The sequence below is a fragment of the Ranitomeya imitator genome, chromosome 1 (assembly GCF_032444005.1).
Source record: "Ranitomeya imitator isolate aRanImi1 chromosome 1, aRanImi1.pri, whole genome shotgun sequence".
In the NCBI taxonomy this organism is placed as follows: domain Eukaryota; kingdom Metazoa; phylum Chordata; class Amphibia; order Anura; family Dendrobatidae; genus Ranitomeya; species Ranitomeya imitator.
Window position 1 is genome coordinate 834,600,827 of NC_091282.1, and position 27,068 is coordinate 834,627,894.

General features: G+C 48.8%; 1 protein-coding gene across 8 annotated transcripts in view; it reads right to left on the minus strand.

Annotated features, from left to right (window-relative positions):
* Positions 1-27,068, minus strand: part of MBD3 (methyl-CpG binding domain protein 3) — a 112,933-nt gene that overhangs the window by 78,931 nt on the left and 6,934 nt on the right. For 4 of the 8 annotated variants that reach the window (XM_069740628.1, XM_069740636.1, XM_069740632.1 and 1 more), the window contains exon 2: positions 15,268-15,327. The exons of the other annotated variants lie outside the window; for them this stretch is intronic. In XM_069740628.1, the coding sequence (XP_069596729.1) occupies positions 15,268-15,327 (60 nt within the window). The remainder of the gene's footprint in view (positions 1-15,267; positions 15,328-27,068) is intronic. 8 annotated transcript variants of the gene reach the window in all.

Below are 27,068 nucleotides of genomic sequence, written 5' to 3' on the forward strand. Positions count from 1 at the left end.
TGCTTTATTTGTTAGTTATGTAGAGATGGCTACTCTTAGCAAGCACCTTTGCACACCTGATTTCTGTTTGTAAGTGAAGGTCAGTCTTGATATTGGTACCGTTTCGAGACTCAATCTGACTTATTCCAAACATAACTTTCTTCTTTTGGAGTATAGGAGGCAGTAGGGAAGTACATTAAGAAAAAGGAGGCTACAGTTGACCATTTCTTGAAATATAATCTCTTTAACGTCACCCATCTTTTCTTTTCTAATCTTAGAAGGAAGACCGTTTTAAATTGCAAACTTTATTTTCAGATCAGAGGTTTATCTTTATACGTTTAGGTGGCAACTCAGATGAGAGACAAAAGTCCAAGCACAAAGGAGACGAGCTGGAGAAAGGCACAGCACTCCGCCTCAGCTGCCTGGTAATCTCACAGTACTCAATACCGCAATCTACAGTTCTGTTACTTAAAAAGAACCTATCAGCGCCTGTTTGGAAAGTAAAGTAAAGACATGGCTGTAATACCAATTACATTCACACGTTTGGTGAAGAAATAGACTCTGTGGTTCTTCTTTCATCACCATTTGAAGTTTTCTGCTAGATTTCGGTGCACAGGGGTCGGACTGTGCACTGAGTCTTCTCCTCCGTCTATTCCCCAGCCCCCCACCTGCCTCCATTCTGTGAATGAACAGTGAACTGGAGGCAGGGCCGGCGTCAGCACCTGGCGCACCTGAGCAAGTGCCAGGGCCCTGAGCAGGCGAGGGGCCAACTCGCCGTCAGGGACACCGGCGTGCGCAGTGGACACTTCATGAAACTGCCTGAGATCGGGCTCTGAGCTCTCCATGAGACAGCACAGACACGAGACTGACTGTGCGCTCCATGAGACGGAGGCTGAATGACGGATAGAGGGCACTGAGCGCACTGTAAGATGGCAGAGGGCCTGGCAGGGACTGGAGGAGCAGTTGATGCCAGGCTGCTGTGGTTGCTGCAGGCAGTGAGGACGGAGCCGCAGAGCTCAGGCTCATACACCCGACGCCACCGCTCTTCTCACCTGGCGGCTTCTTACAAGGAGTGCGCCTGCAGCAACACAGGGCTCCGGGGACGTCTGGTCTGCACTCCGGCACGTGTAGCAGACGGAGGTACCAGGGTCAGCATGGGAGTGTTGAGCTGCCCCAGGGCTCAGCACCCTTCTGTTGCCCATTTTGCACCTGGCACTGGGTAAGCCCGCACCCATCACAGGGCGCTATTTGCACCCAGCACTTACTATCTTGCGCTGCTGCCACTCATAGCTGTTGTAAATAGTGACCACAAACAGCGCCATATATGTGCTGCGACCCCCAATTATCTGCACCCCTGTATCGTGTGTGATCTTGTAAGTGGGAGCAGACATGGTATAGTGAGAACCCCTATATATCTTTATGTACCCCTAAATGCCTGTCTGTGTGCACCCCATATAGCTATTTGCACCCAATGCCTGTCCTGTGTGTGTGCACCCCCATATATCTATATGCACCCCTAAACGCCTGTCCTATGTGTCTGTGTGCAGCCCCATATATCCATTTGTACCCCTATACACCTGTCCTATGTGCCTGTGCGCACCCCCATATATCTATTTGTACCCCTATACGCCTGTCCAATGTGCCTGTGCGCAACCCCATATATCTATTTGTACCTATATGCCTGTCCTATGTGTCTATGTGCACCCCCATATATCTATATACACCCCTATATGCCTGTCCTATGTCTATGTGCACCCCCATATATCTATATGCACCCCTATACGCCTGTCCTGAGTCTGTGTGCACCCCCATATATCTATATGTACCCCTATACGCCTGTCCTAAGTGTTTGTGTGCACTCCCATATATCGAAATGCAACCCTGTACACCTGTCCTGTGTCTGTGTGCACCCCATATCTCTATATGCACCCCTATACGCCAATCCTGTGCACGTGCGCATCCCAATATCTTTATGCACCCCTATATTCCTTTACCATGGGCCCCTCAAACTGTATGGCACATTATATGGGCCTCATTATACTGTATGGAGCAATACATGGGGCTCATCATATACTGGAGCATTATATGGGGCCCATTCTGTGTGGAGCAATTTATGTGGCTCATACTGCATGGAGCATTATATTGGGCTCAAACTGTATGGAGCTGATTACACTGTATGGGGGCAATATATGGGGCTGCTTATTCTGTATGGAGCAATATATGGGCCTCATAATACTGTATGGAGAAACATTCTGTCCGATTTCTGAGTGAAATCTTTGGCATTTGCAGTCTCTGTGCATCATGAATTGTGGTATGTGTTAAAGGGGCCCAAAGACTTTTTCGCCCGGGGCCAAGAAAAACCTGGAGCCGGCCCTGACTGGAGGGGCTGGGGAATCATAGACCAGGAGAAAGACCCAGTGCACAGTCCGACCCCTGTGCACCAAAATCTAACTAGCAGAAAACTGGAAATGCTGATTTAAAAGAACAAAAAAAAAAAAAAAAAAAGCTGATTTCATCACCAAAGGTATCAATGTAATCAGTATTACAGCACCAATACAGCCATGTCTTTACTTTACAAAATTGCATCATCAAAAAGAACCTGGCAGCACAGAGTTTTTGATGATGCAGATTTTCTGCCTCATTCTTTTCCATCCATTAAAAGAAATCTGTCACCACCTGGACGATTTTGAGCTATTACTATGGGCACAGAGGTAACTGAATAGTTAAACAAGTCTTGCCTGTATGTCTCATAGATGTGCTGTACAGATTGAGAAATTGACAGATTGAAGAAATAACTTCTCCTGTTATCACGCCGACCTTTTTAGTAAACACCAGTGATTGTCTTACAGCTGTCTCTAACATCATGTCCTCCCTCTATCTGAAACTAAACCTGTCAAAAACTGAACTCGTGTTCTCTCCCTCTACTAATCTACCTTTGCCTGACATTGCTATCTCTGTGTGTGGTTCCACCATTACTCTAAAGCAACATGCCCGCTGCCTTGGGGTCATCCTTGATTCCGAGCTTTCATTCACCCCTCACATGCGATCACTGGCTCGCTCTTCTTATCTGCATCTCAAAAACATTTCTAGAATTCGCCCTTTTCTTACTTTCGACTCTGCAAAAACTCTTACTGTTTCACTTATTCATTCTCATCTGGACTATTGTAACTTTCTACTAATTGGCCTCCCTCTTACCAAACTCTCCCCGCTCCAATCTGTCCTGAATGCTGCAGCCAGGATCATATTCCTCACCAACCGTTACACCGATGCCTCTACCCTGTGCCAGTCATTACACTGGTTACCCATCCACTCCAGAATCCAGTACAAAACTATTATCCTCATCCACAAAGCACTCCATGGCTCAGCACCACCCTACATATCCTCTCTGGTCTCAGTCTACCACCATACCTGTGCCCTCCACTCCGCTAATGACCTCAGGTTAGCATCCTCAATAATCAGAACCTCCCATTCCCGTCTCCCAAGACTTTACACGTGCTGCGCCGATTCTTTGGAATGCACTACCTAGGTTAATACGATTAATCCCTACAGTTTTAAGCGTGCCCTAAAAACTCATTTGTTCAGATTGGCCTACCACATCAACGCATTAACCCAACTCCCTGTGTGGCCCATTCAAAAAAAAAAAAACAATCAGGTTACTCGCATCATGTTCTCATACACTTTATGCAGTTATTAGCCCTCTGTGTCTGTACTGCGACATACTTAAGCAGTTAACTGGTTCATGCAGCTTTACATGAACACCCGAGTCTTAAGGTACCGTCACATTAAGCGACGCTGCAGCGATATAGGCAACGATGCCGATCGCTGCAGCGTCGCTGTTTCGTCGTTGTGTGGTCGCTGGAGAGCTGTCACACAGACAGCTCTCCAGCGACCAACGATGCCAAAGTCCCCTGGTAACCAGGGTAAACATCGGGTTACTAAGCGCAGGGCCGCGCTTAGTAACCCGATGTTTACCCTGGTTACCATTGTAAATGTAAAAAAAAAACAAAAAAAAAAAACACTACATACTTACATTCCGGTGTCTGTCGCGTCCCTCGCCGTCACCTTCCCTGCACGGTGTAAGCGCCGGCCGTAAAGCAGAGCGGTGACGTCACCGCTGTGCTTTGCTTTACGGCCGGCCGGCGCTGACACAGTGGGGGAAGCTGACGGCGAGGGGACGCGACAGACACCGGAATGTAAGTATGTAGTGTTTCTTTTTTTTTAACATTTACAATCAGCGTGGATTTGATTTAAATCTAACTGATTTAAATCACGATTTAAATCACTAGTCAGTAAGGCTTGATTTAAATCAGTGATTTAAATCAAAGTTTCTACCTAAACTAGTTCTTGCTACTTTAACATGCAAGTAGATGAAGATTTTTAGAATCACTTTTTATATTACTTTTTTCTCCCCAGTTTAATGGGTTAATCATTCATATTTGGACACCACTGTTCTGTTGTACTTAGGAAGGAGAAAAATAATCCTGACCTTAATAACAATCTAAATAGATTTATTCAACTGAAACAATAACAACATTACAGCATAAGTTATTTGCTTAAACAAACATCCATGTTTGTTAACTAATTTGGCTAAACAAAATATATATATTATAAGAAAAGAAACTTAGACTGTCAGCCCAGCCGACACATGAAAAACTTAAATACTACTGTCCCTGCTGTCCTCTGTAGCTCACTTGTCGTCATCTTCATCATCATCTTCTTCTTTGTTCCTATTCATAATCTGGAAAAGAAAAACAAGCTTTCCTGCTTTATTGGGTCACAACCGATTTCTCAATTTAGAATGAATGAGTCCAAAAGAAGAGAATATTCTTTCAACGCCTGCAGAAGAAGCTACTGCTGTTAAAAGTGAAATCATTACTTGAACAGTCTCTAAATCCAAGCGCTTAAGTGACTTCCACCAGTTTACTGGTGTGACCTTCCTTAAAATATCTTCAGCAAACATATATTTCTTGAATGGTTCCCCCTTAGCTCTGAAGTTTATTATAGTTGGCATTAAAGATGGATGATTGCTGGATACCCATGTCACAGCTAACTCCTCTTCCTCAGCACATAGGTTTTGACCCCGATATTGGATATTGACAATATTTGCCAAAAAATGAGCTGGAGTCAGTGCTTGTCCCATTCGTTTGTTTACTGCTTGTAATTTAATTCTGTCCATGTGTAGTTCTGTTTTTAAGTGTTCACTCAGTTCCTTCCAAATTTCAACAGCATCCGCAATAAAACAGCTACTTTTCTGTATTTTGTTTAAAGCTTGAGAGATGGGTTTCAGGAAGCTCAGCATATGTTCAACATTTCTCTTAAGCCCAATGTTGAGAATTTTGGCCGTGACAGTGCCATCTATTTTATCTCGATTTTCTTCACAAAGTGTCATCAGAATAGGCCAGTTTTTGATATACTGCTCAAAACAGTCCACCACAGAGTTCCATCTAACATCTTGTGGGAGCGTTAGCTTGGTTCCACCCATCCTTTTCAGAGCTGCTGCAGCAAAATGATTATTACGGAAGTATTTAGCAATTTCAACAACATTAGCCTTTATTTCTGGAACACTTAAGTCTTTGGCTAAGAGGTGCAGCAAATGAGCACTGCAACCATATGTTATTAGCAGCTTTGTATTCCCTCCCTGCTCTTCTAAATCTCTTCTCATCTTGGATACGTTTGCAGCATTGTCAGTGACCAAACTGCATACTAGACATTTGAATTTTTGTTCACATGTCTTTATAGGTTTTACTGCCACTTCTTGTAAGTATTCTGCTGTGTGTGCATTTCCTGACGTATCAGTTGTTTGTGCAAGGAAGACTTTACCTTCTTCTGTTGTTATACCAGCACATACAATAGGATCATTGTGGACATTACTCCACCCATCAATACTTAGGTTAACAATTTTACCCTCCAGAGCTGTTGCACATTGCTCCATTTCTCTGTCATACACTTGATCCAGCAGTTTCCCTGCAACATCAGCTCTGCTGGGTGGACTGTATCCTGGTCTCAGTGACTGAACCATATTAATGAAATGTGGGTTCTCAGTCAGACGGAAAGAAGAGTTCGTTGCATAAATAAACTGGGTAATTTTTTCATCAATCAACTCTTTTTCTAATCTGCTAGTTCTTATCACAAACCTATCTATGGTGGTTCCAGGAGGTAAAGGTTTTTTCTTCCTTTTGGGTGATGGTGATATGTGGCTGTGGGTGTCTGATGCTGCTGCTGCTGCTAATGAAGCACTAACCTGGATGGATAACTCTGAAACTGTAGAACAGGATGATGGTGATCTTGGAGGTGGATAGTTTCCAGAATCCATGAATTCCCCTAAACAAAAAAAGTCAATGCTGTTATTTTATTGTTTATACAATTTCTGCTTATTGTACACAACACATCACTGCCCCTGCCCCAAAAAGGAATATTTGTTTTTCTTCATAACTGTACCAAATGACAGTAACATGCAGTAATAATAAGAAATATAATTTTTCTCACACATGACAGTTCAGTCTTTAGAAATAGGATTCAATAAAAATGTTTACCAACCTGAAGATCCTGCCTGTTCAGAAGTGTTTCTTTGGTCATCTTCATCACCGCACTTCTCATGTTGTTAACTCATTCGCACCACCAGGCCTTGCATCTCTTTGCTGTATCGTTTGCATTTTGCATGCATGCCTGCCTTACAGATAGGCGAAGGAGCTTCATTAAAATATTCCCAAACTGGGTCTCTTTTACGGCCTGCTGCCATTATAAGGAAATAATGTAATAAACCTCAGATGGTAAACACAAACAGATCCAGACTTGTCTGTCTGTGGCTATGCTGCAGTATTGTGCTCAAAGTTTCACTTTCATTTTCTTGTCTGCTTGCCCTTCCTCCTCCTCACACTTAGATTCACATTCTTCTTGTGTTGTGCAGATCTATTCCACTCCAAACAATCAGAAACATATTGTCTAACTTCTTGGACTTGGCACTGAAGGGGTTGATTCTGTATTCATAGGTTGGTAGAACAATAGGATTAAGGTCTTTTTCTCAGCTCTGTTCATGTTGTAACATATTTGCCGTGAAGAAGAGGCTGGGACCTCTGCGGAGTCAAATTCAGTTTTGAGAACTGCGTAAGTAAAGCGAGTGTCTGATAATATAGGAGAGAAACTGCCCACTAATCCTACAGAAACCTCTGGAAGAGCATGGCATTGTGAATGTTACACATACAGCCTTTATTCTACTGAGTTACTGAGCATTGTGAATGTTACACATATACAGCCTTTATTCTACTGAGTTAAACAACTCAGCTTTATCTCATGATGGAAGAACCAGGTAAAATATTTTCCTCAAAAAGCAGTTTATTGAACAAAATTCGATTTAAATAAAAAAAAATTCGATTTAAATAAAAAAAAATCCGATTTTTTTTATTTAAAAAAAAAAAAAAAACATTGATTTTTATCCACCCTGTTTACAATGGTAACCAGGGAAAACATCGGGTTACTAAGCGCAGCCCTGCGATTAGTAACCCAATGTTTAACCTGGTTACAAGTGAAGACATTGCTGAATCGGCGTCACACACGCCGATTCAGCGATGTCAGCGGGTGATCCAGCGACGAAAAATATAGTTCTTACCGATAACGGTATTTCTCTGAGCCCATGACGGCACCACGGATAGAGGGGATCCGCCCACCAAGGACAGGAAACCTACGGATAAAAAGGCGGTACCACTCTCCTGCATCAGTTGTTTTACATAGAGAACGATGGGAGACTACTAAACATTTGTTAATTTTAACTGTTTATCATAACTAGATACCACGTGACTTTAAAACTATGAGTAGACTATGGCACTATTTTGATGTGAGCACCCACAAGTGAAGGGAGGGAATGTGCGGGTGCCGTCATGGGCTCAGAGAAATACCGTTATCGGTAAGAACTATGTTTTTCTCTGATCGCCCATGACGGCACCACGGAGAGAATTGCATAGATAGTACATTCAGGGAGGGACCACCGCCTCCAGAACCCTTTTACCAAAAGTAACGTCTGAAGAGGAGATTAGGTCCAATCTATAGTGCCTATAGAATGTGGATGGTGAGGACCAGGTAGCAGCTCTACATATCTGGTCAATGGAAGCTCCAGCCTTCTCCGCCCAGGAAGTCGCTACTGCCCTTGTTGAGTGAGCCTTAACCTCCCCGGGAACGGACATCCCACTTGCCGAGTATGAGAGACTGATGGCGTCCGTGATCCATCTTGCTATGGTGGCTTTAGATGCTTTTTTCCCCTTCCGGGGACCCTGGAAACACACAGAGAGGAAGCCTCCCTACTCTCTCTAGTGACTTCTAGGTAATGTAAGAGACATCTTCTTACATCTAGTGTATGTAGTGTTTGTTCCTCCTTATTTTTAGGATTGGGACAGAAGGAGGGGAGAGATATCTCTTGAGACCTGTGAAATTTTGAAGCCACTTTCGGGAGATATGCTGGGTCTGTTTTTAAAATGACCCTATCCTCTAGAAATTGTGTGTAAGGAGGGTTAACTGAGAGAGCCTGTAAATCGCTAACCCTACGGGCAGAAGTAAGGGCGACTAATAAAGCTGTTTTGAGAGATAGGTTTTTTATTGTAGATTCGTGTAATGGTTCGAATGGCGGACTAGTCAGGCCTTTAAGGACCAAGTTTAAGTCCCATTGAGGAACAACTTTTACTGGAAGAGGCCTTGATCTTCCTGCCGCCCTGATGAATCTAGAGACCCACCTATTTGAAGCAAAGTAAAAGTTAAATAGGGCTCCCAATGCCGCCACATGAACTTTTAGGGTGCTAGTGGCTAAACCCATCTCCAACCCATTTTGTAGGAATTCTAGTATGGAAGCAAGGGGAATGTCTTTCCCTATTTTTTCACCTGAAGACAGAAATTTTTTCCATACTTTGCCGTATTGTTTTGTTGTAACCGGCTTCCTACTTTGTAACAGAGTTGAGATTAACCCTGGAGAGAACCACCTGCTTTCTAATAATTTCCTTTCAAAAGCCAAGGTGTCAAGTGCAAGTTCTTGACTCGAGGATGACAGACTGGGCCCTGCGACAATAGATCCTGGTGGTCTGGCAATACCCAAGGGTCGGATATTGACATCTTCCTCATCCATGAGAACCAAGGTCTCTTCGGCCAGAACGGGGCAATTAAGATGACCAGCGCCCCGTCCTCCCGAATCTTCCTCAGCACTGCTGGAATCAGAATAAGAGGAGGGAAGGCATAGACCAGATGGTGACCCCAAGATATCAGGAAAGCGTCCACAGCTACTGGGTTCCCCAGGGGAGATAGGGAGCAGAAGGAGGTTACTTTTTTGTTTAGATGACTCGCAAAGATCTATTTTGGGAACACCCCATCTTTCTGTGATCTGGGTGAATATCACCTGATTTAGTTCCCATTCCCCCTGTTTTAGACTGGACCGGCTGAGGAAGTCTGCTTTGTAGTTGTCTACTCCCCTTATGTGTAGGCTTGTTAGGGATAAGAGATTGCTCTCGGCTATTTGCAGGATTGATTTGGTCACTTCCATTAGATTTTTGGAACGGGTACCCCCCTGGTGATTTAGGTAAGATACTACCACCCGATTGTCCGACATTACTGACTACATGGTGAGAGTGAAGGACCCCCAAGAATTCCTGAAGGGCATATTTTACTGCAAGGAGCTCCTTCATGTTGGAGGATTTGTTTACTGTAGATGGAGACCAAATGCCCTGGGTTACTAGGTCGCCCAGATGAGCCCCCCACCCTGAAGGGCTTGCGTCCGTAGTCAGGACTTTCGAGATCTGAATTAACCACGGGACTCCCTGGGAAAGATTTTCCTGCGATTTCCACCATGTCAGAGAGTGATTGGTGCGAGGAGATAGAGTTAACTGCCCGTCTAAATGCCCTCCTAGATGGATTTACTCTGATAATATCTGCCATTGAAGATCTCTTGAATGTAATTGGGCCCACTGGACTGCGGGGATGCAAGAGGTCATGGAGCCTAAGAGGGACATGGCCTGACGGAGTGTTATGGAGGGGAGAGATTGGGTTCTCGATACTAAACTTTTTAGTTTTTGTATCTTGTTCTCCGGGAGCCAACATTCCATCTTTTTGGAGTCTAGAGTGAGACCCAGGTACTCCTGGACCCGAGAAGGCATTAGTCTGGATTTTCCTATGTTTATTAGCCAACCCAATTCCTTTAAAGAATGCATCACTATTGCCAGTTGATCCTCGCAATGTTGCGGGGAGGAGCCTATCACCAAGAAATCGTCCAGATATGGAACGATTAGGGTATTTTCTTCCCTGAGGTGAGCCATTACCTCTGCTATCAGCTTTGTGAAAACCCTCGGGGCTATGGCAAGACCAAATGGTAGAGCTGAAAATTGGAAGTGATTTAGGACTCCCCTGATGTGAACTGCCATCCTGAGGAATCTCTGGTGATCCTTGTGTATTGGGACGTGATAATATGCGTCCTTTAGGTCCAGGACCACCATGAAGCATTGGGGAAACAACATCTTGATAGATGATTTTATTGTTTCCATCTTGAATGCTTGAACCTCCAGGTAATCGTTTAGTTTTTTTAGATTTATAATAGTCCTGAAGGAACCGTCTGGTTTCTTCCTCAGGTATAGAGGGGAATAGTACCCTTGCCCTCTTTCTTATGGGGGAACCTCCAGGAGTACTCCCTTTTTTACTAACCCGATGACCTCGTTTTCCAGTGCCAGCTGTTCTTCTGCCGAAGAGCTTATAGATGTCATCATAAAAGAGGGACGGGGGCATCTTTTGAATGTCAGCCTCAGACCTGATTCTATAATGTTCAGAATCCATTGACTGGAGGTAATCTTTTTCCAGGCTGGGAGAAAGAGAGATAATCTCCCTCCCACCTGGGGCGAACCTTCATTGAGAAGGTTTCTTGTTATCGCTGGGGTTTTTGTTAAAGATGAACCCCTTGTTTTTGTTCCTCTTATCCTCCCACTTTCCCTGGCCTCTCCCAGGGTTCTTGCGGAAAAACCTCTTGTTCCGAAAGGGCTTCCGGTAAGAGGGGAGACCTAGAGAGGGAAAGGACTTTTTCTTGTCCCCTGCTTTTTCCAAGATGTCGTCTAATGTGGAACCGAACAAAAACTCTCCTTCGCAGGGGATAGTACACAGTTTTGTTTTTGTTTGCAGATCGCCAGGCCAATTCTTAAAGGGAACCTGTCACCCCGTTTTTTGAGATTGAGCTATAAATACTGTTAAATAGGGCCTGCGCTGTGTGTTCCTATAGTGTATGTAGTGTACCCCGATTCCCCATGTATGCTGAGAAATAACTTACCAAAGTCGCCGTTTTCGCCTGTCAATCAGGCTGGTCAGGTCGGGAGGGCGTGGTGACATCGCTTGTTCTTCCTCAGCTTTACGTTGGTGGCGTAGTGGTGAAGACACAGCGCGCGATCTGCGCTGTCATCCCTTTCGTCGGTGGGGGCGGCCATCTTTCTGGGGCCGCGCGTGCGCAGATCGAGTGCTCTGCTGCACGGGGCTTCAGGAAAATGGCCGCGGGATGCCGCGCGTGCGCATTAGAGATCGCGGCGGCCATTTTCCCAAAGCCGAGATGCAAACTCGGCTTTGGGAAAATGGCCGCCGCAATCTCTAATGCGCACGCGCGGCATCCCGCGGCCATTTTCCTGAAGCCCCGTGCAGCAGAGCACTCGATCTGCGCACGCGCGGCCCCAGGAAGATGGCCGCCCCCACCGACGAAAGGGATGACAGCGCAGATCGCGCGCTGTGTCTTCGCCACTACGCCACCAACGTAAAGCTGAGGAAGAACCAGCGATGTCACCACGCCCTCCCGACCTGACCAGCCTGATTGACAGGCGAAAACGGCGACTTTGGTAAGTTATTTCTCAGCATACATGGGGAATCGGGGTACACTACATACACTATAGGAACACACAGCGCAGGCCCTATTTAACAGTATTTATAGCTCAATCTCAAAAAACGGGGTGACAGGTTCCCTTTAAGCCAGAGGGCACGCCTGGCCGCATTGGCAAACACTGCTGACCTGGCAGCTAATCTGATGGAGTCTGCCGAGGCGTCAGCCAGAAAAGCCGCAGCTCCCCTTATTACAGGTAATGTCTTCAGCATCGAGTCTCGGGAAGTTTTCCCCTTTAATTGACCCTCTAGTTGATTTAACCAGATCATTAGGGAGCGGGATGTGCAAGCTGCTGCCACTGCCGGTTTCAGGCCTCCTCCCGCTGACTCCCAAGAGCCGTTGAGGAAGGCGTCCGCCTTCTTGTCCATAGGGTCTTTTAGGACCCCCATGTTCTCAAACGGGAGAGCGAATTTCTTTGATGCTTTAGCTATTGCTACATCTAATTTGGGGGCTTTTTCCCAAAAAGAGCAGGATTCATCCTCGAAGGGGTATTTCCTTTTTGGAGTTAGGAGAGTCTTTTTCATGGGTTTTTTCCATTCCTTCTTAATGAACGCTGCAATTGCTTCATTAAGCGGGAAAGCTCTTCTCTTTTTTTGTTCTAAGCCCCCAAACATGATGTCTTGTGCTGACTTTTTAGGGTGGGAGTCTACTAATCCCATAGTACTCCTCATTGCCTTTGTGAGGCCATCGGTGTCCTCTAGCGGGAAACAATTGTGACCTCCTGAGGAAGAAGTGGATGATGAAGATGAGGAGGATGAGGAGGAGGAGGATACTGAACTCGCACTATCGCTGTCAGATTTAGAGACTGGGGACGGGGACCTGTGTCTGGTCCTTCTCCGTTTTTTTCCCCTTTTAAGGGATCTAAAGGTGTCTTCCACCTGTTCTTTAATCAGGTTTTTAAGATCTGTTGCAAACCCGGGCAGGCTTTCGGATACAGTCTGCTGTATGCAGGAATTACATAGCTGCTTCTCCCATGCGGGTGGAAGATCCTCTTTACAGATGGCACAGATTTTGTGCTTTGTTTTACCTAATCTTACGAAGATCAACTTACCACCTCCAGGACCCATAAATACAGGTTGGGGATTCTCTGCCTCTGGCTTTTTCCCCGACGCCGTGCTGGACTCCTTGCTGTGTTGAGACCTTTGGCGTTCTTTGCTGGTGTCCTGGTGACCTTTCTGCTGTCGCCTCTTTTGCTGCTGCGATGCTATAGGTGGAGGTGATTCAGGCAAGGGAGATGCCGGGTCGCTCATACTGCTGCTGGTCTGCTGTCACTGCCAATAACGCGTGCTGCGCTGATGCTGCGACAACTAGTAGCTCCTAAGGCTCTTGCCGATATACTGCAGAGCCACTGGGAGGAAGTAAATTCTCCCTTTTAAAGCTCCCGCCGCTTTTTTTTTTTTTCCCGGCGCCTGCGCAGTAGCGCTCAGCCGACGGCGAGGAGCGTTGAACGCCGGCGCCTACGCAGACGCTTCTGCGGCGCCTTTTGGAACTCCCAAGCGTCAGATCGGCGTCGCCTGCGCAGTGGCGTCCAGACAACGGCGAGGAGTGCCGAACACCGACGCCTGCGCAGTTGGGTTTCAGCGGCGCCTGCGCAGATCCAAGCCCCAGCGTCTCGCGAGACCAGCGCAACTCCGGGCATGCGCCGGACTCTCAAGATGGCCGCCCGGAGCGCAGATATGGCGCTGCTGACCGGCACCCCCGTCCTATGCAGACCCTACCGCGCGGCTCTGCATGCCCGATGGCAGTGCAGTGTGCAGGCTGACGCGTGCTAGGGGAGGGCCGCGCCGCACCTCCCGCAACCACAGAGGGACCCCCCTGGATGTTGCCGCTGCTGCATCTTACCTGGGGAGGTGACTGCGAACTCCTTGTCACCTCCCCCACTCACCCTAGAGGCCCACTAGCCCCCAGCGGTGGTGCTTCGGGTCACCACCCCAGCCGAGGCAGAGGGACCCCAGCTGCCTGAGTCGGACTGGTTGGCCCCGGAATTCCAACGTTGACTGGTAAGTCCGTAGGTCTCCCATCAAGGACAGGAAACCAACTGATGCAGGAGAGTGGTACCGCCTTTTTATCCATAGGTTTCCTGTCCTTGGTGGGCGGATCCCCTCTCTCCGTGGTGCCGTCATGGGCGATCAGAGAAATAAAGTTCTGGCCTTCTAGCTCCGACCAGCGATCTCACAGCAGGATCCTGATCGCTGCTGCGTGTCAAACACAACGATATCGCTGTCCAGGACGCTGCAACGTCACGGATCGCTATCGTTCTAAAGTCGCTCAGTGTGAAGGTACCTTTACACTATGGCTGGTCCGAATAACTAAAGCAATTGTTACCATCCACCTCTCGTGTCTCCCCTTTTCCTCATAGTTTGTAAGCTTGCGAGCAGGGCCCTTATTCCTCTTGGTATCTATTTTGAACTGTAATTTCTGTTATGCTGTAATGTCTATTGTCTGTACAAGTCCTCTCTATAATTTGTAAAGTGCTGCGGAATATGTTGGCACTATATAAATAAAATAATTATTATTGATGTATAATCTATTAATGATTTCTTCTGTAAGGTGCTTGGAAGAAATCCCTGCCTCCTCAATTATACTATCACCCCCCTCCCATCAGCGTCACACTGAGCTGGTCTCGCTGTTACACGCTCAGTGTCCGCCCCTGTATATGTACTGTCTGAATTGATCCTCTGCGCAGGCTGTATAGATCAGCTGCCCGGAAAGGTGCTGGCTCAGTGTCGGAGCCCGCACAAAACAGGGGTAACTGACATGTGAGTATTATGGCACATGTCAGAGAGGAGTTAAAGTAAGTTACTTACATATTTTCAAAGCAAAGAAGCTTAAAAAAAACATCACCAAAAACTCATTGTGGGAACGTAGCCTTAAAGGTGTTGTCAGCACAGAATGATTGTTCACTGCACTTTCCCACCTACATGTTCTCTTTTGTGGGATGGTCACACATTGTGCGACAACTCCTCCCACAGTACTTTCGGACCAACGTACCCTTCCATTGCACGTGCTGCAGCGTTCTGTAGTGAATGCTACATGTGAGTCCTCACAAGATAATAAATTAAAGGGCCAGCAGTTGTCAAAATGCAACTGCGGCTAGAACAGGTCAGTCACTGGGAATCTGCCCAGAGGTCATATAAAAGGTCATGGTGGGCCGTAAACGGAATCCATTTACAAATGTATGGGTGTCTCTCAGTCTGTAGGCACAACATGTTTGTTTTGATGTCTCTGCTATCAATAGTAATTGTCTCCCATGATGATGGCATCCACTTTGCAGACAATTTAGTGAGGGAGGACCCCCTCCTACATGGAGATCAGCTACAGTTATTTATTTGGATAAATGGGCGGTCTAGTCTAAATAAGAACATTACCATTAACATGACTAGGGTAAAAATAACAAAACCTGGAATACTCACCTGCTGTCACCAGCACAGGCAGCGAGCGTTTTGGTATCACAGTTCTTCTGTAACTGAGGCCTGTAACGGGAGAGAATGTCGATTGGTATTTTCCCACTTCTGCACTTTCCCACCTACTTGTTCTCGATCTGGCGATATCGAGCCAAAACGGTCAAAGCGGAGGATGGGGTGGAGATAGAAGGAAAACAAGCAGGTGGGAAGATACATTCAAAATGAGTGTCTCCTTCCACATACAGCCTCCCACAGCGGTACATGGCTCCTCAGCCCCCTTCAATATACAGCCTCCCACAGCAGTACATGGCTCATCAGCCCCCTTCAATATACAGCCTCCCACAGCAGTACATGATTTCTCAGTCCCCTTCTACATACAGCCTCCCACAGCAGTACATGGCTCCTCAGCCCCCTTCCACATACAGCCTCCCACAGCAGTACATGATTCCTAAGCCCCCCTTCTACATACAGCCTCCTATAGTGGTACATGGCTCATCAGCCCCCTTCTACATACAGTCATGGCCAAAAGTATTGACACCCCTGCAATTCTGTCAGATAATACTCAGTTTCTTCCTGAAAATGATTGCAAACACAAATTCTTTGGTATTATTATCTTCATTTAATTTGTCTTAAATGAAAAAAAACACAAAAAGAATTGTCCTAAAGCCAAATTGGATATAATTCCACACCAAACATAAAAAAGGGGGTGGACAAAAGTATTGGCACTGTTCGAAAAATCATGCGATGCTTCTCTAATTTGTGTAATTAACAGCACCTGTAACTTACCTGTGGCACCTAACAGGTGTTGGCAATAACTAAATCACACTTGCAGCCAATTGACATGGATTAAAGTTGACTCAACCTCTGTCCCGTGTCCTTGTGTGTACCACATTGAGCATGGAGAAAAGAAAGAAGACCAAAGAACTGTCTGAGGACTTGAGAAACCTAATTGTGAGGAAGCATGAGCAATCTCAAGGCTACAAGTCCATCTCCAAAGACCTGAATGTTCCTGTGTCTACCGTGCGCAGTGTCATCAAGAAATTTAAAGCCCATGGCACTGTGGCTAACCTCCCTAGATGTGGACGGAAAAGAAAAATTGACAAGAGATTTCAACGCAAGATTGTGCGGATGTTGGTTAAAGAGCCTCGACTAACATCCAAACAAGTTCAAGCTGCCCTGTAGTACGAGGGTACAACAGTGTCAACCCGTACTATCCGTCGGCGTCTGAATGAAAAGGGACTGTATGGTAGGAGACCCAGGAAGACCCTACTTCTTACCCCGAGACATAAAAAAGCCAGGCTGGAGTCTGCCAAAACTTACCTGAAAAAGCCTAAAATGTTTTGGAAGAATGTTCGCTGGTCAGATGAGACAAAAGTAGAGCTTTTTGGGCAAAGGCATCAACATAGAGTTTACAGGAGAAAAAAAAAGAGGCATTCAAAGAAAAGAACACTGTCCCTACAGTCAAACATGGCAGAGGTTTTCTGATGTTTTGGGGTTGCTTTGCTGCCTCTGGCACTGGACGGATTGACCGTGTGCATGACATTATGAAGTCTGAAGACTAGAAAAAAAAATTTTGCAGCATAATGTAGGGCCCACTGTGAGAAAGCTGGGTCTCCCTCAGAGGTCATGGGTCTTCCAGCAGGACAATGACCCAAAACACTTCAAAAAGCACTAGAAAATGGTTTGAGAGAAAGCACTGGAGACTTCTAAGGTGGCCAGCAATGAGTCCAGACCTGAATCCCATAGAACACCTGTGGAGATATCTAAAAATGGCAGTTTGGAGAAGGCACCCTTCAAATATCAGGGACCTGGAGCAGTTTGCCAAAGAAGAATGGTCTAAAATTCCAGCAGAGCATTGTAAGAAACTCATTGATGGTTACCGGAAGCGGTTGGTCGCAGTTATTTTGGCTAAAGGTTGTGCAACCAAGTATTAGGCTGAGGGTGCCAATACTTTTGTCTGGCCTATTTTTGGAGTTTTGTGTGAAATGATCAATGTTTAGCTTTTTGCTTCATTCTCTTTTGTGTTTTTTCTTTTAAGACAAATTAAATGAGGATAATAATACCAAATAATTTGTGTTTGCAATCATTTTCAGGAAGAAAGTGAGTATTAGCTGACAGAATTGCAGGGGTGTTAATACTTTTGGCCATGACTGTACAGCCTCCCGCAGCGGTACATGATTCCTAAGTCCCCTTCTACATACAGCCTCCCACAGCAGTACATGATTCCTCAGCCCCCTTCTACATACAGCCTCCCACAGCGGTACATGGCTCCTCAGCCCCCTTCTACATACAGCCTCCCACAGCGGTACATGATTCCTCAGTGGTACATGGCTCCTCAGCCCCCTTCTACATACAGCCTCCCACAGCGGTACATGATTCCTAAGCCCCCTTCTACATACAGCCTCCCACAGCGGTACATGGCTCCTCAGCCCCCTTCTACATACAGCCTCCCACAGCAGTACATGATTCCTCAGCCCCCTTCCACAGCGGTACATGGCTCCTCAGCCCCCTTCTACATACAGCCTCCCACAGCAGTACATGGCTCCTCAGCCCCCTTCTACATACAGCCTCCCACAGCGGTACATGATTCCTCAGTGGTACATGGCTCCTCAGCCCCCTTCTACATACAGCCTCCCACAGCGGTACATGATTCCTAAGCCCCCTTCTACATACAGCCTCCCACAGCGGTACATGATTCCTCAGTGGTACATGGCTCCTCAGCCCCCTTCTACATACAGCCTCCCACAGCGGTACATGATTCCTAAGCCCCCTTCTACATACAGCCTCCCACAGCGGTACATGGCTCCTCAGCCCCCTTCTACATACAGCCTCCCACAGCAGTACATGATTCCTCAGCCCCCTTCCACAGCGGTACATGGCTCCTCAGCCCCCTTCTACATACAGCCTCCCACAGCAGTACATGGCTCCTCAGCCCCCTTCTACATACAGCCTCCCACAGCGGTACATGATTCCTCAGTGGTACATGGCTCCTCAGCCCCCTTCTACATACAGCCTCCCACAGCGGTACATGATTCCTAAGCCCCCTTCTACATACAGCCTCCCACAGCGGTACATGGCTCCTCAGCCCACTTCTACATACAGCCTCCCACAGCGGTACATGATTCCTAAGCCCCTTCTACATACAGCCTCCCACAGCAGTACATGGCTCCTCAGCCCCCTTCTACATACAGCCTCCCACAGCGGTACATGATTCCTAAGCCCCCTTCTACATACAGCCTCCCACAGCAGTACATGATTCCTCAGCCCCCTTCTACATACAGCCTCCCACAGCGGTACATGGCTCCTCAGCCCCCTTCTACATACAGCCTCCCACAGCGGTACATGATTCCTCAGTGGTACATGGCTCCTCAGCCCCCTTCTACATACAGCCTCCCACAGCGGTACATGATTCCTAAGCCCCCTTCTACATACAGCCTCCCACAGCGGTACATGGCTCCTCAGCCCCCTTCTACATACAGCCTCCCACAGCAGTACATGATTCCTCAGCCCCCTTCCACAGCGGTACATGGCTCCTCAGCCCCCTTCTACATACAGCCTCCCACAGCGGTACATGATTCCTCAGCCCCCTTCTACATACAGCCTCCCACAGCGGTACATGATTCCTCAGTGGTACATGGCTCCTCAGCCCCCTTCTACATACAGCCTCCCACAGCGGTACATGATTCCTCAGTGGTACATGGCTCCTCAGCCCCCTTCTACATACAGCCTCCCACAGCGGTACATGATTCCTAAGCCCCCTTCTACATACAGCCTCCCACAGCAGTACATGATTCCTCAGCCCCCTTCCACAGCGGTACATGGCTCCTCAGCCCCCTTCTACATACAGCCTCCCACAGCAGTACATGATTCCTCAGCCCCCTTCGACAGCGGTACATGGCTCCTCAGCCCTCTTCTACATACAGCCTCCCACAGCGGTACATGATTCCTAAATCCCCTTCTACATACAGCCTCCCACAGCAGTACATGATTCCTCAGCCCCCTTCTACATACAGCCTCCCACAGCGGTACATGGCTCCTCAGCCCCCTTCTACATACAGCCTCCCACAGCGGTACATGATTCCTCAGTGGTACATGGCTCCTCAGCCCCCTTCTACATACAGCCTCCGACAGCGGTACATGATTCCTAAGCCCCCTTCTACATACAGCCTCCCACAGCGGTACATGGCTCCTCAGCCCCCTTCTACATACAGCCTCCCACAGCGGTACATGATTCCTCAGCCCCCTTCCACAGCGGTACATGGCTCCTCAGCCCCCTTCTACATACAGCCTCCCACAGCGGTACATGATTCCTCAGTGGTACATGGCTCCTCAGCCCCCTTCTACATACAGCCTCCCACAGCGGTACATGATTCCTAAGCCCCCTTCTACATACAGCCTCCCACAGCAGTACATGATTCCTCAGCCCCCTTCCACAGCGGTACATGGCTCCTCAGCCCCCTTCTACATACAGCCTCCCACAGCGGTACATGATTCCTCAGTGGTACATGGCTCCTCAGCCCCCTTCTACATACAGCCTCCCACAGCAGTACATGATTCCTCAGCCCCCTTCTACATACAGCCTCCCACAGCGGTACATGGCTCCTCAGCCCCCTTCTACATACAGCCTCCCACAGCGGTACATGATTCCTCAGCCCCCTTCCACAGCGGTACATGGCTCCTCAGCCCCCTTCTACATACAGCCTCCCACAGCGGTACATGATTCCTCAGCCCCCTTCCACAGCGGTACATGGCTCCTCAGCCCCCTTCTACATACAGCCTCCCACAGCGGTACATGATTCCTCAGCCCCCTTCTACATACAGCCTCCCACAGCGGTACATGGCTCCTCAGCCCTCTTCTACATACAGCCTCCCACAGCGGTACATGATTCCTAAGCCCCCTTCTACATACAGCCTCCCACAGCAGTACATGATTCCTCAGCCCCCTTCTACATACAGCCTCCCACAGCGGTACATGATTCCTAAGCCCCCTTCTACATACAGCCTCCCACAGCAGTACATGATTCCTCAGCCCCCTTCTACATACAGCCTCCCACAGCGGTACATGATTCCTCAGCCCCCTTCTACATACAGCCTCCCACAGCAGTACATGATTCCTCAGCCCCCTTCTACATACAGCCTCCCACAGCAGTACATGGCTCCTCAGCCCCCTTCTACATACAGCCTCCCACAGCAGTACATGGCTCCTCAGCCCCCTTCTACATACAGCCTCCCACAGCGGTACATGATTCCTAAGCCCCCTTCTACATACAGCCTCCCACAGCGGTACATGGCTCCTCAGCCCCCTTCTACATACAGCCTCCCACAGCGGTACATGATTCCTCAGTGGTACATGGCTCCTCAGCCCCCTTCTACATACAGCCTCCCACAGCGGTACATGATTCCTAAGCCCCCTTCTACATACAGCCTCCCACAGCGGTACATGGCTCCTCAGCCCCCTTCTACATACAGCCTCCCACAGCAGTACATGATTCCTCAGCCCCCTTCCACAGCGGTACATGGCTCCTCAGCCCTCTTCTACATACAGCCTCCCACAGCAGTACATGATTCCTCAGCCCCCTTCTACATACAGCCTCCCACAGCGGTACATGGCTCCTCAGCCCCCTTCTACATACAGCTTCCCACAGCGGTACATGATTCCTCAGTGGTACATGGCTCCTCAGCCCCCTTCTACATACAGCCTCCGACAGCGGTACATGATTCCTAAGCCCCCTTCTACATACAGCCTCCCACAGCGGTACATGGCTCCTCAGCCCCCTTCTACATACAGCCTCCCACAGCAGTACATGATTCCTCAGCCCCCTTCCACAGCGGTACATGGCTCCTCAGCCCCCTTCTACATACAGCCTCCCACAGCGGTACATGATTCCTCAGCCCCCTTCTACATACAGCCTCCCACAGCGGTACATGATTCCTCAGTGGTACATGGCTCCTCAGCCCCCTTCTACATACAGCCTCCCACAGCGGTACATGATTCCTCAGTGGTACATGGCTCCTCAGCCCCCTTCTACATACAGCCTCCCACAGCGGTACATGATTCCTAAGCCCCCTTCTACATACAGCCTCCCACAGCAGTACATGATTCCTCAGCCCCCTTCGACAGCGGTACATGGCTCCTCAGCCCTCTTCTACATACAGCCTCCCACAGCGGTACATGATTCCTAAATCCCCTTCTACATACAGCCTCCCACAGCAGTACATGATTCCTCAGCCCCCTTCTACATACAGCCTCCCACAGCGGTACATGGCTCCTCAGCCCCCTTCTACATACAGCCTCCCACAGCGGTACATGATTCCTCAGTGGTACATGGCTCCTCAGCCCCCTTCTACATACAGCCTCCGACAGCGGTACATGATTCCTAAGCCCCCTTCTACATACAGCCTCCCACAGCAGTACATGATTCCTCAGCCCCCTTCGACAGCGGTACATGGCTCCTCAGCCCTCTTCTACATACAGCCTCCCACAGCGGTACATGATTCCTAAATCCCCTTCTACATACAGCCTCCCACAGCAGTACATGATTCCTCAGCCCCCTTCTACATACAGCCTCCCACAGCGGTACATGGCTCCTCAGCCCCCTTCTACATACAGCCTCCCACAGCGGTACATGATTCCTCAGCCCCCTTCCACAGCGGTACATGGCTCCTCAGCCCCCTTCTACATACAGCCTCCCACAGCGGTACATGATTCCTCAGTGGTACATGGCTCCTCAGCCCCCTTCTACATACAGCCTCCCACAGCGGTACATGATTCCTAAGCCCCCTTCTACATACAGCCTCCCACAGCAGTACATGATTCCTCAGCCCCCTTCCACAGCGGTACATGGCTCCTCAGCCCCCTTCTACATACAGCCTCCCACAGCGGTACATGATTCCTCAGTGGTACATGGCTCCTCAGCCCCCTTCTACATACAGCCTCCCACAGCAGTACATGATTCCTCAGCCCCCTTCTACATACAGCCTCCCACAGCGGTACATGGCTCCTCAGCCCCCTTCTACATACAGCCTCCCACAGCGGTACATGATTCCTCAGCCCCCTTCCACAGCGGTACATGGCTCCTCAGCCCCCTTCTACATACAGCCTCCCACAGCGGTACATGATTCCTCAGCCCCCTTCCACAGCGGTACATGGCTCCTCAGCCCCCTTCTACATACAGCCTCCCACAGCGGTACATGATTCCTCAGCCCCCTTCTACATACAGCCTCCCACAGCGGTACATGGCTCCTCAGCCCTCTTCTACATACAGCCTCCCACAGCGGTACATGATTCCTAAGCCCCCTTCTACATACAGCCTCCCACAGCGGTACATGGCTCCTCAGCCCACTTCTACATACAGCCTCCCACAGCGGTACATGATTCCTAAGCCCCTTCTACATACAGCCTCCCACAGCAGTACATGGCTCCTCAGCCCCCTTCTACATACAGCCTCCCACAGCGGTACATGATTCCTAAGCCCCCTTCTACATACAGCCTCCCACAGCGGTACATGGCTCCTCAGCCCTCTTCTACATACAGCCTCCCACAGCGGTACATGATTCCTAAGCCCCCTTCTACATACAGCCTCCCACAGCGGTACATGGCTCCTCAGCCCACTTCTACATACAGCCTCCCACAGCGGTACATGATTCCTAAGCCCCTTCTACATACAGCCTCCCACAGCAGTACATGGCTCCTCAGCCCCCTTCTACATACAGCCTCCCACAGCGGTACATGATTCCTAAGCCCCCTTCTACATACAGCCTCCCACAGCGGTACATGGCTCCTCAGCCCCCTTCTACATACAGCCTCCCACAGCGGTACATGATTCCTCAGCCCCCTTCCACAGCGGTACATGGCTCCTCAGCCCCCTTCTACATACAGCCTCCCACAGCGGTACATGATTCCTCAGCCCCCTTCCACAGCGGTACATGGCTCCTCAGCCCCCTTCTACATACAGCCTCCCACAGCGGTACATGATTCCTCAGCCCCCTCCCACAGCGGTACATGGCTCCTCAGCCCCCTTCTACATACAGCCTCCCACAGCGGTACATGATTCCTCAGCCCCCTTCCACAGCGGTACATGGCTCCTCAGCCCCCTTCTACATACAGCCTCCCACAGCGGTACATGATTCCTCAGCCCCCTTCCACAGCGGTACATGGCTCCTCAGCCCTCTTCTACATACAGCCTCCCACAGCGGTACATGATTCCTCAGCCCCCTCCCACAGCGGTACATGGCTCCTCAGCCCCCTTCTACATACAGCCTCCCACAGCGGTACATGATTCCTCAGCCCCCTTCCACAGCGGTACATGGCTCCTCAGCCCTCTTCTACATACAGCCTCCCACAGCGGTACATGATTCCTCAGCCCCCTCCCACAGCGGTACATGGCTCCTCAGCCCTCTTCTACATACAGCCTCCCACAGCGGTACATGATTCCTCAGCCCCCTCCCACAGCGGTACATGGCTCCTCAGCCCCCTTCTACATACAGCCTCCCACAGCGGTACATGATTCCTCAGCCCCCTTCCACAGCGGTACATGGCTCCTCAGCCCCCTTCTACATACAGCCTCCCACAGCGGTACATGATTCCTCAGCCCCCTTCCACAGCGGTACATGGCTCCTCAGCCCCCTTCTACATACAGCCTCCCACAGCGGTACATGATTCCTCAGCCCCCTTCCACAGCGGTACATGGCTCCTCAGCCCCCTTCCACAGCGGTACATGGCTCCTCAGCCCCCTTCCACAGCGGTACATGATTCCTCAGCCCCCTTCCACATACAGCCTCCCACAGCGGTACATGATTCCTCAGCCCCCTCCCACAGCGGTACATGCCTGCTTCCACATACTTGCCTGCTTGAAATACAGTGGAATCCCAAGGCTATGTGCACACGATCAGTAATCGCTGCGGGTTGGACCCTGTGTACTTGTGCAGTGGCCAAATGTTACAGTATAGTGGATGGGATTTTAAGAAATCCGATGCCCACTATGTGTCCTCAGACACCAGCGGCTCATCCGCAGAAATAGACATTCAACGCGTCTCTCCAGACTGCAGCATAGCAATTTCACCCATACAAGAGAGATTTCACCCATACAATGTATTGGATACGGTGAATCCGCACGGTTCACTGATCACACGCAGATTCACCTGCAATCAATAGATGGCAGCTCTTTGGATGAAGCGAACATGCACCGCGTCCATAGTGCTGCCACTTCCGGATCGTCGGCACATACCACATGTGTGTGCATTGTATGTCCGTATTCAACAGTCTGGAGAACCCCTTTAAAAGCACAAGTCCACAATGTGGCACCAGAGTGCACATCATGCCTTTTCGCTGGCCTTAGGAAGAAGAGAATGCCCCCTACAGGTGACAATATAGTGGGTGTCCGTTGTATACTAAAGCAGACATCCTGCTGCATCGACCATGACCGATCATGATCATCGGATTCCATACATTCTGGCGTCAAAAGAAAATATTTACCAGAGGTGTCCCCCTCTAATCTCATCGGCACCCTGCAGTCATGTGGTTCAGATGCCATGGCAACCTGAGGTGAGTAATTGCCCCCTGATCTGCAAGCTAAGGTCACCTGTTAGAGATTGTAAGCAACATTTTACTGTTAAAGGGAAGGTGCCACCAGTTTTTTTGTAGTTTGTTTTTTTGTGAAATTAAGCTTAAAATAGTAAATAAAATGTATTAATGCAATGTTTGCAAACATTTCTATATGAAAAATATTATATATTTTCTTACAAATATATATATTGACCACTAGGGGGAGCATTTTCCGTTTTAGACCTCAAGCAGCTATAGTAAGACTTACTAGCTTTACTGTTAGCTGGAAAATTGGGGCAGTAACTGCTGACATGACCATTTCCCTCCCCTTTTGGGTGGTCTAGTATCCCTGGGGCAGAATGAAGAGCAGCATCACAGGGCAGAGCCATTTTGTGTAGTGATGGGACTTCGGGGTTTTTTTTTTTGGGAATCGGCTCTTTCGGTTCGGCTCAGCAAGAAGAGCCGGCTCTTTCGGCTCTTGAATCGGCTCTTCAGTAATCTCACCAAAATAATGACACAAAACCTTCTAGTTAACAGATTAATATTGTTTATATTATTTTTCATTATAAGAACATCAAACAAATGCAAAAAATGTGCAAAACAGCCGTATAACTTAACAGTGAAACATTTTTAGAAGGTCATTAGGACAAATTGGCATTAAGAAACACTAAGTGCCTCAGTTTGGACGGGCTGATCCGGTTTCTTCTCTCTGTGGTTGTGTGCCCTGTTTTGGAGAAAATTGTCTCTGAAGGGACTGATGTTGCTACTGAACACAGGGCAGGATGCCAATAAAGGCTTCTTTCACACTAGCGTCGGGCTCGACCCGTCGCAGTGCGTCGGGCCGAGGTTACCGACGATAGCATTGTCTCTGCTGCACAACGGGTGCAGCGGATGCTGCTTTTCAGCGCATCCGCTGCCCCATTGTGAGGTGCGGGGAGGTGGGGGCGGAGTTCTGGCCGCGCATGCACGGTCGGAAAGACGATCCGTCGGCTGCAAAAAACATTACATGGAACGTTTTTTGCGGCCGACTGTCCGCCACAACATGGCGCAACCGTCGCGCGACGGTTGCAATCCGTCGCGTAATGTTAGTCAATAGAGAAAAAACGCATCCTGCGAACACTTTTGCAGGATGCGTTTTTTCTGCAAAATGACACATTGTGATGGATTGCAGTTAACGCTAGTGTGAAAGTAGCCAAAGATGTAAGAAGACAGTGCATGAGGACAAGTGAAACTTGAGCTGTGACTGGCTGCTCTGTGGTCACATGTTCTGCCTTCATTTACATCCTGCTTCTGTATTGGCCGGGTGAATGAGATAACACTGAGCGCTGCTGCCGACTCCTCTCCTACAGGACTGTCAGCAGCAGCTTTACTCTCTCCCCCTCCAGCACACAGTCTCTCCTGGCTCCTCTCCTCCCCCTCCACCACCAGGCTGAGGGAAGGGAGGAGAGCAGAGAGCCACTAGATAAGCGGCTCACTGATAGGTGCCGGCTGGTATCGTTCACAGTGAAGAGTCGGCTCTTTGAGTCGGCTCGTTCATGAACGTCACATCACTAATTTTGTGTGTGACTGCCCTGTGATCTGCTATCACCAGCAGTTACTGCATCAGAAACACAGCTACAGAGTTTACAAAAAAGCAGAACACAGTGGGCTCAGCAGCATGGTGGACTGGAGGAAAAGTGACGACATGTGGTGTTTATGTATGGAGCAGCATTATCTGAGCAGAGCTGTCTGTGACTCATCCCTCAGTAAGATAAGAAGGAGGAGATCCAGGTCTGCAGAGAATGGCCAGGCATTGTGGAGGGAGGGGAGAGATACATTGTATGGCAGAGAGAGAGGCAGGCTGTGAATGCAGCTTACTGGAGATCACAGGGTCTGTGTGTGAGGAGGCGGACACAGAGCAAGAGAAGCACACAGGGAGGGCAGCGTGTGAGAGCAGAGGATGTCTGCCCAGGACATGCAGTGCAGTGCCTGGAGTACAGAGGCGCATGGAGATAAATCACCCGCACTCCCCATCCTCCGGTTCCAGTGAGCGCTTCTCTCCTGCGATAGAAAGTAAGTAGAGCTCGGCAGATAGCACTGGGCTATAATAAAATGGCGGCCAGTCACACCTACAGCAGTGAATTGTGCAGCCCACAGAGGCGTGCCCGGCTCACTGCTAAAGCAGCTACAATGTTAGAGGTAGGGTCAGCGCCGATCTATTATCTCCTATGTCCATGGGGTGCCGTAAAATGACACCGATAGTGTCTGCTTGAGGGTGAGTTCTAAT